A 20279-nucleotide genomic window follows, 5' to 3' on the forward strand; every position below is an offset into this window, starting at 1 on the left:
CCAACCAAATGTCTCTGTTTGGGTATAGTGAGTATCACAGATATTTTGTCTGCTCAGATAATCAAAGTAACCAGTGCTGATTGTCAGATTAGGTATGATAGGAGAAAGTCGGAGAAAGACGAGGTTTTGACAGGAAGAACCTCCACCATTTTGAGATGAGAACTGAACGGTTAACACTCCTCATTCTGTAACTTCTGGTGTATAAACATCTGTTATTTACACGTCATTGTTTTTTCCTCTCTTACAAAGTAGCGGAGAATGTACTTAGCGGAGGGAGGCCAGAGAGCGGAAATGGCTCTTTGGAGTGAGTTGGCATTGGTCCTCAAAGGCCTCCTTTGTAAGTGGAGGGTTCATGGTGTCAATAGACTTCAGAAACGGTAATCTGCACTTAACCAGCACTTAACTTAAGACCCTACATAAGTAAGCCCCTTTTTGTCAAAAGTCACTTTTGATGTATTTTTCTTCGCTGAATGTATGGTCATCAAAGGTGTGTGTGTGTGTGTGTGTGTGTGTGTGTGTGTGTGTGTGTGTGTGTGTGTGTGTGTGTGTGTGTGTGTGTGTGTGTGTGTGTGTGTTTTTGCACCGGACAAATTGAAATTGATTGAAATTGAAAAAGTTGCTTGGAGCAACAACTCGTCCGATAGCGTGAAGAGTTGTGGACTGTCACGTTTATTGTACAGATTATTATAAAGTGCTTAATATTTTTAAACAATTGTGATGATTTCGTGAGGCATGGCACTCGATCACGTCCCTGTCTTTGCCTTCTAACATTGTGCCAAAATCATTCCACACTGTTTCCATTTTACAGTCCATGAGAGAGCGCCAGTGTTTTCCAAGATGGATACCCTGTCTCTTCGAATATTTGTGCTGAAATAAGGGGTAATATTCAATTTTAGGGTTTTTCTTTTGTTTTCCGCCCATGTATTTTGTTTCAGTTTTGTAAAACAAAAGATGTCTTATTTTGGAAGCTGTATCGGATAGATTTTATTTAAGAAAATCTTGTAATTTTGTAAAGTGGGCCTTATTGAAATATATGAAGTCCTCTTTGATTGTAAGGATTTTATTTTGCTAGATACTGTATGCATCTTTCTCATTAATGCACTCCTGGAGAGTACTTTTCCTATTTTGTTGTTTTAATGCGAGAGATGTCTCATGACCTTGAGCTATGAGATGGCTAGAGGACAGAGACTTGTCAGAAGCCAGCCTTGTGTCATAGTCATTGAAGAATGAGAGAAATTTACATTTTATCAGGAGCGGGTCTGCTAGGAGTCAACGCAGTCTTAAGTCATTTGCCATGTGGTGTCCTGTTTTATTAGCGTTTCAGGAATCAGTCAGTCTTCCAGGTTTTCTGCTACTCTATTTTCCTCCCTCATAAATTCAGGGTTTGTTCATCTTGTGTGCTGTTTGCAAGTGCTGCCAAAGAAAAAGATGTTCAGGCCTCAAGACACATGCACACACACACACACAAAAACACAGACTTATAAAGAACTGGATATTCTCCAACATACACGCACTCACACTCCCACACAAAGGAATTTTGGCCTGTACAATCAACCAGGGGAGTTGGAAGTCATGTTTTTATATTGCAATGTGTTTAGAAATGCCTCTTAAATGGGGGGAGGGAACTGACAGTCATAAGGAAGAGAGAAATGTATGTTATGAAATCAGATCATAAGGGTTATTATGGGCGTCGCTGCGCCAAGCTTTTCTGTGTGTCAGTAATACACGGCAAACTGTGCAGGATGCTTTTTCTGTCCTAGAGTAATAATACATTTCTGCATGTTTAACCTTCTGCATGTAGGTCTCTCGAAGCTGCCAACTGTACAGCGGACTATGTATTCCAATAAAATAAAAAACCAACCTGTTTGTAACCATGTTTTTGTGTCCGTGTCGACTGTACTTTGCACCTGTACTGTGTGTGCCTCTGTATTACAGGAAAGAAAAATCAATTCAACAGTGTTTTGTCTTTAATTTTTGTTTAAAGGCCTCTGCATGCTTGGATTTGGCAGCGCCACTACCTAGCATGTGAGTGCACTGCACCCGAGTGTGTTTGGGTGAGAGCAACACTTCCATTGCTTTTATATCACCTGCAATTGAGACTTAGCTAAAGAGAGGCTTTTGACAACGTTCACGATAAGCAAACGAGCAGACCAATTAGGCAAATACATCAGGTGAGCGGAGGAAACCACAAACTCTTGTGGAATGCCCAGTCAGCACACACACCTTTCTATTAAACAGCACTGCCAGGCAGTGAGAAGGCTAGGATTGTTCCCCTACAGGGACCAGTCTAGTAGCAGGGTTATAGTTGTGCTGGTGGCTTGGATCAATAACGCAGTCGCAAACTTGATGGGTTGGCCTAGTTCAGACTAATGGGTTGCACTTTATTTTAATAGTCCATCTGTAGATGCGCTACAGACTATCAGTAACATTTCAACTATCTACTAACCCTAACCTTAAATCGTGTCCTAACCCTAAACTTAACCATAACCCTTATTCTAACCCTAACAAGGAGTTGCTTATCAACAGATCGTTTGTTGATAGTATGAGCATCTATAGATGGACTATCCAAATAAAGTGTGACCCAAACATGTTGTACAATTGAGTGGATTTGACACAAATTGTGATGGCATGGATATTTCATGAGTTTGTCAGCAAATTTTTTTTTCAAAACTTGTGGAGACACCAATCACATAGTTGTATAACCAGAGTGTGAATTAAGCCATTGATTGAACTCTGGAAAACTAGGTCACATGGGTCACAATGCAAAAATGGTTCCGGGGGATCACTGAGGACCATCAGTGAGGAGGTTAAGGCCTTGATTCAATCCGTAGCGCTGAAGATCTGCGCTATAGTAGGGCGATTGAAATTTTAAGGTAATTTCCCATTGAGACGACATATGCAGTGTTTACTGTAAATGCAGTCTTTGCGAACGAGGGAACATTGCCTTAAAATTTAAATCGCGCTGTAGCGTGGATCTTCAGTGCTACGGATTGAATCTAGCCCTAAATCAAGGCCTGTATCCGCAAAATATCTGAGATCAGGATATCGATATAATCGTATCAATTACGATCTGAAAGGCCAAACTGATCCTAGAGCAGTTTCATACTTAGACAATTTATGGATATGGTCACAGGTTAAAAGGTCTCATTCTAAACCATAATCTGTCACAAGGTGATGTACTAGGGAGGGACTTAACTGTGAACCCCTGAGCAGGGTTTCCCAAGAGATTACAGGCATGGGTGACCTAAATAGTATGTGTGAAGTCAAGCATGGAAATATATCATACTCTATGCAAAATGGTAATTATGCAAGTTGGTACAGAGAAAGAACTTCATTTCAACCACCAAGAGCAAAACGTTGAATATGAAAACCTTAGGGATATTTACTAAATTAAACTGCTAAGTTGTTAAACAAAACAAGTTACGTTTCCTGTATACAGATAGGATTTACGGTGTTTCAAGTGGATCCAGGACTAAAATGAACATAAGCTTACATAACTCTTGCAACATGTTAGTGCCTGCCTTTTGGCATCTACTGCAATTTGATCTCAAGGCTTTTCCATTAATTCTACTATCATCTTGACTTGGGTCTGAGTATCAATAGTGTAGGCCACGTGTCAAACTCATTCCACGGAGGGCTGAGTGTCTGCAGGTTTTCACTCCTCCCTTGTACATGATTGAGAAATTAAGGTCACTGATTAATAAGGAACTCCCCTCACATGGTTGTCTAGGTCTTAATTGAAAGGAAAAAACTAAAACCAGCAGACACTAGGCCCCCCCATGGAATGGGTTTGACACCCCTGGTGTCAACCGTCTTGGAGCTACTGTCACGTGACCAGTCTGGGTACATTTCCACCCTACCTGTGTTGTCTGTACAGGCTGCTGTGTGAGTCACATGGCTGTTGGAGATGTGTTCAGACACGCCGAAGGCAGCCTGCGTCAAAGCTTTGTGTAACAAATATCTTGCAAGCAGGGAGACATACACCTGCCAGTAAGAGAGGACAGTTCTGAACTCCATTGGAAACATTGGTGTATATACACTGCTCAAAAAAATAAAGGGAACACTTAAACAACACAATGTAACTCCAAGTCAATCATACTTCTGTGAAATCAAACTGTCCACTTAGGAAGCAACACTGATTGACAATACATTTCACATGCTGTTGTGCAAATGGAATAGACAACAGGTGGAAATTATAGGCAATTAGCAAGACACCCCCAATAAAGGACTGTTTTTGCAGGTGGTGACCACAGACCACTTCTCAGTTCCTATGCTTCCTGGCTGATGTTTTGGTCACTTTTGAATGCTGGCGGTGCTTTCACTCTAGTGGTAGCATGAGACGGAGTCTACAACCCACACAAGTGGCTCAGGTAGTGCAGCTCATCCAGGATGGCACATCAATGCGAGCTGTGGCAAGAAGGTTTGCTGTGTCTGTCAGCGTAGTGTCCAGAGCATGGAGGCGCTACCAGGAGACAGGCCAGTACATCAGGAGACGTGGAGGAGGCCGTAGGAGGGCAACAACCCAGCAGCAGGACTGCTACCTCCGCCTTTGTGCAAAATGACCTCCAGCAGGCCACAAATGTGCATGTGTCTGCTCAAACGGTCAGAAACAGACTCCATGAGGGTGGTATGAGGGCCCGACGTCCACAGGTGGGGGTTGTGCTTACAGCCCAACACCGTGCAGGACGTTTGGCATTTGCCAGAGAACACCAAGATTGGCAAATTCGCCACTGGCGCCCTGTGCTCTTCACAGATGAAAGCAGGTTCACACTGAGCACGTGACAGATGTGACAGAGTCTGGAGACGCCGTGGAGAACGTTCTGCTGCCTGCAACATCCTCCAGCATGACCGGTTTGGCGGTGGGTCAGTCATGGTGTGGAGTGGCATTTCTTTGGGGGGCCGCACAGCCCTCCATGTGCTCGCCAGAGGTAGCCTGACTGCCATTAGGTACCGAGATGAGATCCTCAGACCCCTTGTGAGACCATATGCTGGTGCGGTTGGCCCTGGGTTCCTCCTAATGCAAGACAATGCTAGACCTCATGTGGCTGGAGTGTCAGCAGTTCCTGCAAGAGGAAGGCATTGATGCTATGGACTGGCCCGCCCATTCCCCAGACCTGAATCCTGGGACATCATGTCTCGCTCCATCCACCAACGCCACGTTGCACCACAGACTGTCCAGGAGTTGGCGGATGCTTTAGTCCAGGTCTGGGAGGAGATCCCTCAGGAGACCATCCGCCACCTCATGAGGGTGACTCCAAATCCAGACCTCCATGGGTTGATAAATTTGATTTCCATTGATAATTTTTGCGTGATTTTGTTGTCAGCACATTCAACTATGTAAAGAAAAAAGTATTTAATAAGATTATTTCATTCATTCAGATCTAGGATGTGTTGTTTAAGTGTTCCCTTTATTTTTTTGAGCAGTGTATAATAACACAAAGCCCTCCAGCCACCCACTACCCTGAGCCCATGGTAAACCACACATGGAAATAACCCAGTGCCAACATTGAGAGCTATTTAATACATTTCCCAACTATAGTTAAGGCAAACCTCTCTATTGTGGTCCACCGTCCTATGCCCAGGGAAAATCCCTCTGATAATATGGTGGTATTGGTACTGAGCTATGTTCCCAAACTGCCCAGTGCAATTTCTCCATTGGTCTATCAGACCCCTACAATGGCGTTAGCTGCCAAAGCCCATCTCAGCCACTAAACACATACACGCTCCAGGGAGCAGGCCAATGATCAGCAGGGTCAGGAAGAGGACGGGGAGAGTCAGCGCTACATAAACAGAGGCCACCCAGGTCAGAGATGTGTGGCTATGTCCCAATTACCTCTCCTTCCTCCCAAAGTCTGCACTTGTTCACTTCCCTTTATTGATTTGAAAGGAAATGACTGGTATAATAAATATGGCGGAAACTCCCATTAGCCCTCCAATCCAATGATTTTAGATTTGTGGCAAGTAGTGAACGAGTGTACACTTATTGGGACGCACCCTCTGTGTGTGGACACTGGTCAGGAAGCCAGTCTCCTCCACTCAGAACCACCTGGGTTATGTTAACTAGGGATGAAATGGATGAAAGCTGAATGAAACACTGGAGGTACCATCTGAATTTGTTCAATAAGAAACTAGTTCTTGACACAAGATGGCAAGATGCATTTTATTTTATGTTTATACCCAAATGACAAAATATAAAAAAAAGTATGCAATGACGACAATAAAATATCAAAACAAGCTGTTAAAATAATAATTAACAAAAACATTCACAACTGGACTTTTTTTCTCAACATAATCATAATCTTTTTACATTTCAATACAAACTGCTATTTTCTTTGCTACTCTTCTCCGTATCCAACCCTACATGGTACAGGTCCTCTTCAGCAGGAGGCATACAACTAACAGCCATAAAACAATCAATACAATGCACTTGTAGGCTACAACATCGCAGCAACTAGCATCATTTCAATAGAAGATAAACTTGGTGTTGCTAGATAGCGGACCTGCCCTTAACAGTACAGTAGGGAGGGAGCAGCGCTTGATTGGCTACCCTCTGTGTTTCACGATTCCATTGGCTGTTGTTCCTCCTCTTCAGCCCATCCATCTTTATTGCTGGGACAAGGGAACAAGGTCAGCCATGACACTAGTGTCATCCTACTGGGGTAGGAACTGGGTACCCTGCTCATAGTAGACCCTGGTTTAGGTCTGTCCATTCAAACAGGCCCTTCCTACCTTTATCCATGACTGATCACATCCTAAACAGCACTATGAGGTTAGCTAGCAGAGCCGGAAGGGAGACTGAACCAGCTGAGACTTCAATGGAAGGTTCCATCTAGCTGCATCAGCTATGAGGACTCACTGCATTGACTGTTGAGTGAGGAGGTGGTGGATGATGTCATATTAAAGGGGACAAGAACGGGCTAAGTAAAATGCTGGTACTGGCTCGTCCTTTGAGAATGTACAGTGGGGTTCAACAGTTTTGTCCATATATTAGCATTGGTGGTGGTAAAACAAAAAACAAATGACAGGCCCATTCTTTACATCTAAAGAGTCTTCGTTAGCAGGAGTCACTGACATCACCTGAACATGGAAGGACATTGTAAAGGGAAAGGGGTCTAGACGCTGGGGGAGGGCTGAGGGGCAGCGGTGGGCGTGGCCTGTCGGGGAAGGGTGTACATGGCGCCCAGAAACTGGTCTGCGATGCGTCCCGCCTCTCGCAGGCCGCTGAGCAGAGCACCATGCACCGTGGCCGGGTAATTCCGGATAGTGTGCTCCCCAGCGAAGAACAGACGAGGGACAGGCTGCGAAGGGGGGGGAGGGAGAGAAACGACAAAACCATCAAAATGACAAACTCATCATCCCAAACATCAATTTGAGTGTTCCCATCAATCAGTGTGTCAACATCAGAACAACCCTAAAACATCTGTCGGGAACCACTCGGTTTGGTCAAATAATTGTGGGTTGGCTACGGAGGATGAGATTTGCACACATGCTCTGGAGGTTTAGTGAATGGGATCGGCCCAAAAGAAATATGAAACGTGCAGAGCGACTTTCTAGCGTGTGGTAATATTCAACATTCTCATTGGCTTAAAGCAATGGGCCGTTTAATGATTCAACAGATGGGGGTTATAGTCTTTGTTCATAAGGAAATGGTTTAAATATCAAGGTACCGTTTCCTAACGGGGACCAACTCTGTTTAAAAAAATATATATCCATATCTACTTTCATACTGTTTGTTGATCACACATTCCCTACCGAAGCTCTCATATTATGGGCAGCAGCACGAGCAGAGAAGCGGGTGAAATGTTACAGCGGTATTTTGACATGTATAGGCGAGACGTGCTTTGATAATGCAACCTATGGATTACAGAATAAAGTTAGGAATTTTCATGCGAGACAGGAGTCAGGATTTGGGGTTTCAGTCGGATTGGGACCATAGGAAAATAGCCTAGGCTATATATAAGGCTACTATGCGAGTCAATAAATACATCATACACTTGATTTAGGCTACATTGTTGCATGCTAAATGTTTCTGATCAGTGATCGATGAGCAAACGAATAAATAAGCTACCACTTCCACCTGTCCAGCCAGAGATCAATTAACCACATCTACAGACAGATTCAGTGAAACAAAATCACATTGATTGATTATCAGAGAAGTCACAGGCTTTTGGTCGGGAGTACTGAAGAACAAAATCCACTTGTATAACATGCTAGCAAAATGTTCTGACCAGCTAATATATGAGCAAACTAGAAAAGATTATCATTAGCACTCACCAGCTAACATTTCCCCAGCCTAATTGTTACCAAATATCCAAACGGAGATTTAGTGAAAAAAAAAATCTGACATTGATTGATTTATCTAGAGGAGTCCCCCACGATTGTCTCAAAGCAGCACGATGGCGCTGTCCCAATCAAAACGGTGCTGAAATGATAATCTAGTTGACCACACACGACTATTGCTTTAAATTAGTATAACATTTGGATATGACTTTGGGAATTTCAGTATAAGGGAGAATTTGACACGCCTTCAATTGCATTATTCCCGTATTTCCATCATTCAGTTGTTCATAACTAAGATGAGTTTTCCTCTCCGCACCTTTTCTAGGCCCAATGGCTGTTTCGTCTCTTCACTCTGCTGCCTCCCACCTCCACTACGTTGTTCTCAACACCAGTTAAAATTAATACAGTGCCTTCAGGAAGTATTCATACCCATTGACTTTCTCCACATTTCAAATTTTTTCCCCTCACACATTTACACACAATACCCCATAATGACAAGGTGAAAACATGTTTTTAGAAATATTAACTAATTTATTGAAAATGAATTCATATCAGTTTTCACACCTCTGAGTCAATACATGTTAAAATCACCTTTGGCAGCGATTACAGCTATGAGTCTTTCTGGGTAAGTCTCTAAGAGCTTTGCACACCTGGATTGTGCAATATTTTCAAAATTCTTCAAGCTCTGTCAAATTGGTTGTTGATCGTTGCTAGACAACCATTTAAGTCTTGCCATAGCTTTTCAAGCAGATTTAAGTCAAAACTGTATCTAGGCCACTCAGGAACATTCAATGTCTTCTTGGTAAGCAACTCCAGTGTATATTTGGCCTTGTGTTTAAGGTTATTGTCCTGCTGAATGGTGAATACATCTCCAGTGTCTGGTAGAAAACAGACAACCAAGTTTTCCTCTTGGATTTTGCCTGTGCTTAGCTACATTCAGTTTATTTTTTATCCCAGTCCTTAAAAATTACAAGCATACCCATAACATGATGCAGCCACCACTATGCTTGAAAATATGGAGAGTGGTAATCAGTAATGTGTTGTATTGGATTTGCCCCAAACATAACACTTTGTATTCAGGACAAAAAGTTAATTGCTTTGCCACATTTTTTGCAGTATTACTTTAGTGCCTTGTGGCAAACAGGATGCATGTTTTGGAATATTTGTGTTCTGTACAGGCTTCTCTTTTTTTTTCACTCTGTCAAATAGGTTAGTATTGTAGAGTAACTACAATTTTTTGAGCCATCCACAGTTTTCTCCTATCACAGCCATTAAACTCTGGTTTTAAAGTCACCATTGGCTTCAGGGTGAAATCCCCGAACAGTTTCCTTCCTCTCCGGCAACTGAATTAGGAAGGGTGCCTATATCTTTGTAGTGACTGGGTGTATTGATACACCATTCAAAGTGTAATTAATAACTTCACCATGCTCAAAGGGATATTAAATGTCTGTCCTTCTTTGCGAAGCATTGGAAAATCTCCCTGGTCTTTGTGGTTGAATCTGTGTTTGAAATTCACTGCTTGACTGAGGGACTTTACAGATAATTGTATGTGCGGGGTACAGAGATGAGGTAGTCATTCAAAAATCATGTTAACATTATTATTGCACACAGAGCCCATGCAAGTTATTATGTGGCTTGTTAAGCAATTTTTTTGTCCTGAACTTTAGGCTTGCCATGACAAATGGGTTGAATAGTTATTGATTCAAGACATTTCAGCTTTTCATTAGTAGTTGGTAATAATTTCAAAAAACATAATTCCACTTTGACATTATGGGGTATTATGTGTAGGCCAGTGACAAAACATTGCAGTTTCATCCATTTTAAATTCAGGCTGTAACACAGCAAAATGTGGAAAAAGCGAAGGGGTGTGAATACTTTCTGAAGGCACTGTATTCGCGAAATGTTTGGGTTTGGGCTCATTTCATTTCTGTGATGTCGAATCAGGTCTGGGCTCAGGCTTCAGCCTACCAGGATTGGGTTGGACCGGGATCGAATTTTCAGTTCTGATGAGAACTCTAAATTGCATTTGGGTCATGTGTGCAGTCCGGCAGTGTCAATGATGCGTGTGCTTTGACTTTATGGCAACTTTTGTGTGAAATAAATACGCTAGGCTAAAGGCTTCCATGCGATAACCTGTTTGGATAAGGTGCTATTTAATTATTTGCCAATCTGCTGCTGATTTTTTTTTGGGGGGGGGGGGGGGGGGTTTACCGGTGTTAATCCCTAGTATGTAGAGTATAGAGTATTGTTTCCCGGGCACAGGCTTAAGACTAGTCCTGGACCTGAAAGCACTTTTTATGAAGATTCTCCACAGCATGCTTATTGACCCAGGACTAGACTTAATGTGTATCCGGGAAACTGTCTCGTAATGTATCATAGTGGTCAGATGTGTTACCTGTGATGCTCCGGGGATGGCGGGGCCAGGGGTGATGGGCTGGGCCATGAGGTCATAGTCGTTACCGGAGGAACCGGCCGCCACGTACGAGTAGGAGCCCCGCGCCCAGGGGTCGGCACGCCAACGCGTTACCACCGTTTCCTTGGGCTGCCGTGACAACAAACAGCGATGAGTTTCCATGTCGATATCAAATTCCAGTAAACATGGTTGGTAAACACTAAACAGTTCCAAAGCTAACCAACATGAATAACTACATATGATTAGCTTGCATTATACCTTTTTCCATGATGTATTTGACTGGTGGTTTGAGAGGACTCATAGAAACATAGAAATATACTAACTAGAACAAATATTCTGATTCAAGTCAACGTTCAGTGATGGGTGGACCGGCAGCAATTTTGCAATTTTGAGTGTAATTCTATTTCTATGTCCAAAGCAAGCCAATTCACACATGCCTGAGGTACAGCACTGCTTCCAAAAATGCCTTTGAGGATGGCGAGGCAGCGTCCGACGATGACGTCGTCGCTGATGTTCTCCATGATGCCGGCCGCCTCTCCGGCCATCAGTGCCAGCAGTATGGGGGCTGGGAGGGGACAAAACACACATTGATTAACTTCAGAGGCATAGGTAAATGAAATTCTGTCCCAAGTCAAAATGGGTGACTACATCCAAATGTCACCACGTCTCGATCTCAATTGCTTACAAATCTAGCTTCTCCTTATGTCCAACCCCTTTATCTGCACGGTGGACGACTTGACAATGAAAAACGACATGGTGGAAGAAGCTCATCATTAGGCCGCCTTTCACCTGGTCAGTCCTTTCAGATCAGTGCAATGAAGGAGATGAAAGGATGGACATTCAAAACAAGTTTTTCCCAAGCCGCTGTGCTTCTGCATCTGCATTGCTTACTCTTTGGAGTTTTAGGCTGGGTATCTGTAAAGCACTTTAACAACTGCTGATATAAAAAGTGCTTTTTAAACTATATTTGATTGAGAAAGAGCCCAATTACCACCGTTTTGAGATAATTGCCTGGTTCACTGTGCTCACCTTTGTAGAGGTTCCAGAAGAGGAAGAGTTCTCCCCTGCTGGCTGTAGTGCTGCCCACATGGCCAAACAGGTTCACACTGGGGTCCCAGAACACACGGTCAAAGCACAGCACCACCTAGTGACGGGAGGGACACACAATATCAGCATGAGTAACTCAATACACACCAAAAACACATACCAGTCTAGTCAGGACAGTTTCCCAGGCAAAGTTTGGAGTTGGGCAATAGGTCCATAAATTGGGCAATAAGGCTGGTTTGATTGCCTGTGTGGTGAGGTAACAGAACGGGTAAGAGCATGGAGACTGGGAGAGCAGGAGGAATTCTGAGCTCTAGGCCTTTCTGATGACGCTAGTGATCTGGCACTGATCACTATATAGAAAACACCCTGAAGAGTCAGATGAATCAGAAGAGAACTGTTTCATAAGAGACACCTGAGGGAAAGATGGAACTTGACCAAATGAGAGAAGCCGGAGTGACTGCATTTTATCATCGCACTAAACACAGAATTAGATAGAACTGAATTATATAATCTCTGTGGTTCCAACTGACTGTTCTATATTCGTCAAAATTGTTTAAGACCCATTTCACACAAAAATATTTTCATATTACAAATGCTGTCATTAGATGGATGTTTTGCTGATGAAGGTTGTGGAGTTTAGGCTCCATTCAATTGAATTCAGAGGATGAGCTCCCTCTGGTGGCCGCGAGGCGCCACAAACACACACACAGGTCCCATTGCATAATAATGCAGCATTTTCTGCTGCAGCCAAATTAGGAGATAGAAACGCTGCAGTAGATGATGCACATTGGGGCTCAGTGAGAAAAGAGAGAGAGAAAGTGAAAGAGTGGAGGAGGAGGATGGATTATGATCTGATTACTAACAGATTGACAAAATCCTCACTCACCCACCCGTACACACTCTCCAACTCACCCACCCACCCTCCCTCCCACCCTCCCTCCCAGGGCTGATATAAAACAGGATAAAATGCTATTTTGGGGAGAGAGGTAACCTTGTTCTTTGCACTGTGTATGTACAAAACACCTGGGCTGATTCATGCTTGATGCATAGTGGTGCCTCGGAATGGTAATGAAGATGCTCATGTAAATTGACAGGGTGAGTGAATGAGTGAAATACATGTCTTGACAGCAGGAGAGATCTCTATCGTTTTACTTTGCTTCCTAGTTGTTTACTATCAAGTGAGCCAAGAGTTTTTTTTAGACATCCATTTGTACAGCAGCAGGCTTCCCACTGAAGGTCAAGTTCCTACCTCAAGGACACTGCAGCAAGACTCACAGAAGTCTTACATAAATCTCAGTCCACATGGATAAACACCAAAAACAACAGACACACAAAGTGTTGCAAAGCCAAGTGGAGGGGTGTTCCGTACCTTGTTGAGGTTGCCAAAGCCCATCCTCTGGATAGCAGAGGTCTTCCACTCTGGCAGGGGGGGAACAAACTGTACGGCAGGGGGCTGTTGCTTCATGACACCCAGGGGTAGGGTGCACAGAACCGCGTCACACTTGTAGATGAACGTCTGAGTGGTGGAGCGTGTGTTCACCGCAATCACCTCACAGCCTGGAGAGCGAGAGACATACACACGCAATTAGACAAAGACACACACACGTTTCCCCCCCCCCATCGATCCAGAGCATCCCAAACAGGTTCAATGGGTGATATGTTTGGTGAGTATGCAGGCCATGGAAGAACAGGGACATTTTCAGCTTCCATGAATTGTGTACAGATCCTTGCGACATGGGGCCGTGCATTATCATGCTGAAACATGAGATGAATGGCACGACAATGGACCTCAGGATCTCGTCACGGTATCTCTGTGCATTCAAATTGCCATCGATAAAATGCAGTCGTGTTAGTTGTCCGTAGCTTATGCATGCCCATACCATAACCCCACCGCCACCATGGGGCACTCTGTTCACAACGTTGACAGCTGCAAACTGCTCGCCCACACGACGCCATACACATAGTCTGCGGTTGTGAGGCCGGTTGAACGTACTGCCAAATTCTCTGAGACGAAGTTAGAGGCGGCTTATGGTACAGAAATTAACATTCAATTCTCTGTCAACAGCTCTGGTGGAAATTCCTGCAGTCAGCATTCCAATTGCACACTACCTCAAAACTTGAGACATCCGTGTGTGTGTGACAAAACTGCACATTTTAGAGTGGCCTTTTATTGTCCCCAGCACAAGATGCACCTGTGTAATGATCATGCTGTTTAATCAGCTTCTTGATATGCCACACCTTGGCAAAGGAAAAATGCTGACTAACAGGGATGTAAACAAATTTGTGCCAAAACAATTCGAGAGAAATAAGCTTTTCGTGCGTATGGAAAATTTCTGCAATCTGTTATTTCAGCTCATGAAACATGGGACCAACACTTTACATGTTGTATTTATATTTTTGTTCAGTGTGTGTATATATGTAAAAAAAATATAAAAAGCAGAAATACCTTATTTATGTAAGTTCAGACCCTTTGCTATGACACTCGAAATTGAGCTCAGGTGTATCCTGTTTCCATTGACAATCCTTGATATGTTTCTACAACTTGATTGAAGTCCACACCGGTCTATATAAAAGGTCCCACAGTTGACAGTGCATGTCAGAGCAAAAACCAAGCCATGAGGTCGAAGGAATTATCCGTAGAGCTCCAAGACACAAATCTGACGAAGGGTACCAAAAAATGTCTGCAGCATTAAAGGTCCCCAAGAACACAGTGGCCTCCATCATTCTTAAATGGAATACGTTTCGAACCACCAAGACTCTTCCTGGAGCTGGCGACCTGGCCAAACTGAGCAATCGGGGAAGAAGGGCCTTGGTCAGGGATGGCCAAGAACCCGATGGTCACTGACAGAGCTCCAGAGTTTCTCTGTGGAGATGGGAGAACCTTCCAGAAGGACAACCATCTCTGCAGCACTCCACCAATCAGGCCTTTATGGTAGTGGCCAGACGGAAGCCACTGCTCAGTAAAAACGCACATGACAGCCCGCTTGGAGTTTGCCAAAACGCACCTAAAGGACTCTCAGACCATGAGAAACAAGATTCTCTGGTCTGATGAACCCAAGATTGAACCCTTTGGCCTGAATGCCAAGCGTCACGTCTGGAGGAAACCAGGCACCATCCCTACGGTGAAGCATGGTGGTGGCGGCATCATGCTGTGGGGATGTTTTTCAGCAGCAGGGACTGGGAGACTAGTCAGGAAAGGGAAAGATGAATGGAGCAAAGAACTGTGAGATCCTTGATGAAAACCTGCTCCAGAGCGCTCAGGATTTCAGACTGAGGCAAAGGTTCACCTAACAGGACAACAACCCTAAGCACACAGCCAAGACAACACAGGAGTGGCATTCGGGACAAGTCTCTGAATGTCCTTGAGTGGTCCAGCCAGAGCCCGAACTTGAACCCGATCGAACATCTCTGGAGAGACCTGAAAATAGCTGTGCAGCAACGCTCCCCATCCAACCTGACAGAGTTTGAGAGGATCTGCAGAGAATAATTGGAGAAACTCCCCAAATACAGGTGTGCCAACCTTTTTATTTTATTTATTTATCTGTTTCAACTTTATTTAACCAGGTAAGCCAGTTGAGAACAAGTTCTCATTTACAACTGCGACCTGGCCAAGATAAAGCAAAGCAATGCGATAAAAACAACACAGAGTTACATATGGGGTAAAACAAAACATAAAGTCAAACATACAACATAAAATCTATATACAGTGTGTGCAAATGTAGCAAGTTATGGAGGTAAGGCAATAAATAGGCCATAGTGCAACATAATTACAATTAGTATTAACACTGGAATGATAGATGTGCAAGAGATGATGTGCAAATAGAGATACTGGGGTGCAAATTAGCAAAATAAATAACAATATGGGGATGAGGTAGTTGGGTGGGCTAATTTCAGATGGGCTGTGTACAGGTGCAGTGATCGGTAAGGTGCTCTGACAACTGATGCTTAAAGTTAATGAGGGAGATAAGAGTCTCCAGCTTCAAAGATTTTTGCAGTTTGTTCCAGTCATTGGCAGCAGAGAACTGGAAGGAATGGCGGCCAAAGGAGGTGTTGGCTTTGGGGATGACCAGTGAGCTATACCCGCTGGAGCGCATGCTACGGGTGGGTGTTGCTACCTTGTAGCGTCCTACCCAAGATGACTCGAAGCTGTAATCGCTGCCAAAGGTACTTCAACAAGTACTGAGTAAAGGGTCTGAATACTTACGTAAATGTGATCCGTTTTTATTTTATTTGTAATACATTTGCAACAACTTCTAAAAACCTGTTTTTGCTTTGTCATTATGGGGTATTATGTGTAGATTGATGAGGGAAAAAAACTATTTAATCAATTTTAGAATAAGGCTGTTAAGTAAAAAAATTTGGAAAAGGTGAAGGGGTCTGAACACTTTCCAAATGCACTGTATTTCCTCAAAAAATGTTTTGCCTCTTGGGCTCCCCACGGGCCTGGGCCCAGGGGCTTCAGCCCCGGTAAGCCCCTGCATTAATTTGGCCCTGCACACACAGGTTCCCACCACACACACACACTAATAGGTAACACATGAACAAGAGAATACACAGACTGACACACACGCACAGACAGACAACACATAAAGAAAAGACACAGATTGACAAACAAGCATAAATGCAGCTACCCACACACACTGTAAACTTACCAGAGGCGGTGTATCGGACCTGTCGTACCGCTGTGTTCAGTTTGATGTCCAGGCCCTCGGCCAGAGCCACGGGGACACAGGAGTACCCGTTCCTCACTGTCAGGTGGCTGCCTGTGAACTCAAAGTCGTCGTCCTGGACAGGAGAAAGAGGGAGAAAACACAACACAAAATGTGGGTTATATATGGTTTATAGGGACAAGGAGGGAGATAAATCAATACATTTTAAACACTCAGAACGTGGATTATGTCTGGGTTATTATTTGTGGTTTCTGCCTCCGCATTCTTTTTCCCTCTGAGGGTTTTAGGCTAGGTATCTGTAAAGCACTTTCTTTGTGACAACTGCTGATGTAAAAAGGGGTTGATAAAAATCCATTTGATTGATTGGTTTACAAGGGCTTAGAGAGAGAGAGAAAACAACAAATCAACACATTAGAACAGGATTCATAATAGATGGTACTTGCAGTTTACGGGGACTATAGCCTGGTGGTTTGAAAGGCATGAATTCAACTAGATCTGGTGTCTAATAGCAGTGTATAGTATGTGGTTGAAATCGGATCTGGTGTGGATGTGCATACTAGGAGAGAGAATAGCCAGGACAAGATGGATTGGTTTGGGAAGGGAAAGTCCCCATGTACTGCAGGAAGAAATCTTAAAGGCGCAATATATAGGGCTGGAACTGTAATTGTATAATTGTGTAACCGACGATTATGGATGAAGACCATCATGAAAATAAAATAGCGGTAATAACCGTTTTTATATAAAAAATAGAAATAATTTATTTTCATCAACTTCATTTTCAAGGCAACAAACTTTACTCAAAATAAAGGCACCAGAGGGGATGGCTGCAATTTTACGGGCTCCTAACGAACTGTGCTATTTTGTTTGTTTCTTCGCATTGTTTGTGACTTGTTTTGTACATAATGTTGCTGCTACCGTCTCTTCCGACCGAAAAGAGCATCTGGACATCAGAACAGCGATTACTCACCTCGAACTGGACGAAGATTTTTTTCTTTAATGAGTCTGACGCTTAGGATCTACGGTTTCCTCGATACCAGGCCCAAATCCCTGTCATTCGTGTGAAGAAAATATGGAAATACAGGGGGCGGAGGTCGGCGGGCCTTGTGAGAATTCGTCGGCGAGTGGGTAAACCGCCTCTACCATCCGTTCTATTGGCCAACGTGCAATATCTGGAAAATAAACTGGATGATCTACGATCAAGACTATCCTACCAACAGGACATTAAAAACTGTAATATCTTATGTTTCACTGAGTCGTGGCTGAACGACGACACGGATAATATAGAGCTGGCTAGGTTTTCCGTGCATTGGCAGGACAGAGCAGCTACGTCTGGTAAGACGAGGGGAAGGGGTGTGTGTGTATTTTGTCAATAACAGCTGGTGCGCGATGTCTAATATTAAAGAAGTCTCAAGGTTTTACTCACCTGAGGTAGAGTATCTCATGATAAGCTGTAGACCACACTATCTACCAAGAGAGTTTTCATCTATATTATTCGTAGCTGTCTATTTACCACCACAAACCGATGCTGGCATTCAGACCGCACTCAACGATCTGTATAAGGCCAAAAGCAAACAAGAAAATGCTCATCCAGAAGCGGCACTCCTAGTGACATGGGACTTTAATGCAGGCAAACTTTAATGCACGCTCTACGTAGCCGATGTGAGCAAGACCTTTAAACAGGTCAACATTCACAGGGCCACAGGGCCAGAAGAATTACCAGGACGTGTACTCAGAGCATGCGCGGACCAACTGGCAAGTTTCTTCACTAACATTTTCAAGCTCTCCCTGACCGAGACTGTAATACCTTCATGTTTCAAGCAGACCACCATAGTCCCAGTGCCCAAGAAAGTGAAGGTAACCTGCCTAAATGACTACCGCCCCGTAGCGTTCACGTCAGTAGCCATAAAGTGCTTTGAAAGGCTGGTCATGGCTCACATCAACACCATCATCCCGGAAACCCTAGACCCACTCCAATTCGCATACCGCTCCAACAGATCCACAGATGACGCAATCTCAATCGCACTCCACACTGCCCTTTCCCACCTGGACAAAAGGAACACCCATTTGAGAATGCTGTTCATTGACTACAGCTCAGCGTTCAACACCATAGTGCCCACAAAACTCATCACTAAGCTAAGGACCCTGGGACTAAACATCTCCTTCTGCAACTGGATCCTGGACTGTCTGATGGGCCGCCCCCAGGTGGTAAGGGTAGGTAACAACACATCTGCCAAGCTGATCCTGAACACGGGGGCCCCTCAGGGGTGTGTGCTTAGTCCCCTCCTGTACTCCCTGTTCACCCATGACTGCGTGGCCAAGCACGACTCAAACACCATCATTAAGATTGCTGATGACACAACAGCCTGATCACCGATAACAATGAGACAGCCTATAGGGAGGTGGTCAGAGACCTGGCACTGTGGTGCCAGGACAACAACCTCTCCCTCAATGTGAGCAAGACAAAGGAGCTGATTGTGGACTACAGGAAAAGGAGGGCCGATCACGCCCCCATTAACATCGATGGGGCTGCAGTGGAGCGGGTCGACTTTCAAGTTCCTTGGCGTCCACATCACCAACAAAACTATCATGGTCCAAACCCACCAAGACAGTTGTGAAGAGGGCACGACAACACCTTTTCCCCCTCAGGAGACTGAATTTTTTTTGGCATGGGTCCCCGGATCCTCAAAAAGTTCTACATCATCGAGAGCATCCTGAACGGTTGCATCACCGCCTGGCATGGTAACTGCTCGGCATCCGACCGTAAGGCGCTACAGAGGGTGGTGCGTACGGCCCAGTACATCACTGGGGCCAAGCTTCCGGCCATCCAGGACCTATATACTAGGCGGTGTCAGAGGAAGGCCAGAAAAATTGTCAAAGACTCCAGTCACCCAAGTCATAGACTGTTCTCTCTGATACCGCACAGCAAGCGATACCGGAACACCAAGTCTAGGTCCAAAAGGCTCCTTAACAGCTTCTACCCCCAAGCCATAAGACTGCTGAACAATTAATCAAATGGCCACCCGGACTATTTACATTGACACCCCCCCCCCCTTGTTTTTACACTGCTGCTACTCGCTGTTTATTATCTATGCATAGTCACTTTGCCCCTACCTACATGTACAAATTACCTTGACTAACCTGTACCCCCGCACATTGACTCGGTACCGGTACCCCCTACATATAGCCTCAGTATTGTTATTTTATTGTGTTACTTAAATGTTTTACTTTAGTTTATTTAATAAATATTTTCTTAACTCCATTTCTTGAACTGCATTGTTGGTTAAGGGCTTGTAAGTAAGCATTTCACGGTAAGGTCTAAGCCTGTGACAAATGCAATTTGATATGATTTGAAAAGCAGTAAAGTAAAAGTAAGCCTGGTTCAAATCTAACAACCGATATCAGGAGAAACGAGAGGAGACAAAAGCCAGTTTTAGAATTTTGTGTTTTGAATTTTTCAGCTTACTGAAGACAGCCAGGCATTCAAAAACACAAGTGCAGTTGAGTCCGTTTCAGCGGTAACCTGGACTCCTCACAACGTGATGAAACTTTGCTGCCCCTTGATTCAGCAATGTGTTGTAGCAAACGAGTATCATGAATTACATGCACCCAATGGCTTTCCAAAAACAGGGCACACTGTGACTTGATAGAGAAATGTCACTCCAGCTAGCTATTCCCTCTGCTAGCTGTCAGCTTGGCTAAACAGTAAACATCATGTTTCTGCACATGCAGTCAGGAGGAGAGGAGAAAATGTTGATCTTTTTTTTTTGCTATTCAAATGGTTATTATGGTAATCGTGGTCATTTGCCTGACAAAATAACCGTCATCCAAAATTCCATGAACGTCAGCAATATATACAAATCGATCTACCA

The 20279-nt window shown here is 44.0% G+C and overlaps 1 protein-coding gene across 7 annotated transcripts in view; it reads right to left on the bottom strand.

Annotated features, from left to right (window-relative positions):
• Positions 1–6146: 6146 nt before the first annotated feature.
• Positions 6147–20279, bottom strand: part of LOC311102807 (lysine-specific histone demethylase 1A) — a 34907-nt gene continuing 20774 nt past the window's right edge. For all 7 annotated transcript variants that reach the window (XM_084144225.1, XM_084144226.1, XM_084144230.1 and 4 more), the window contains 6 exons: positions 16393–16525; positions 13110–13297; positions 11723–11837; positions 11131–11258; positions 10676–10822; positions 6147–7298 (listed from right to left, as the gene is read on the bottom strand). In XM_084144225.1, the coding sequence (XP_084000351.1) occupies positions 7113–7298; positions 10676–10822; positions 11131–11258; positions 11723–11837; positions 13110–13297; positions 16393–16525 (897 nt within the window). In that variant the 3' untranslated portion in view covers positions 6147–7112. The remainder of the gene's footprint in view (positions 7299–10675; positions 10823–11130; positions 11259–11722; positions 11838–13109; positions 13298–16392; positions 16526–20279) is intronic.

This window comes from Coregonus lavaretus (assembly GCF_964263955.1).
Source record: "Coregonus lavaretus genome assembly, chromosome: 27".
Lineage (NCBI taxonomy): Eukaryota > Metazoa > Chordata > Actinopteri > Salmoniformes > Salmonidae > Coregonus > Coregonus lavaretus.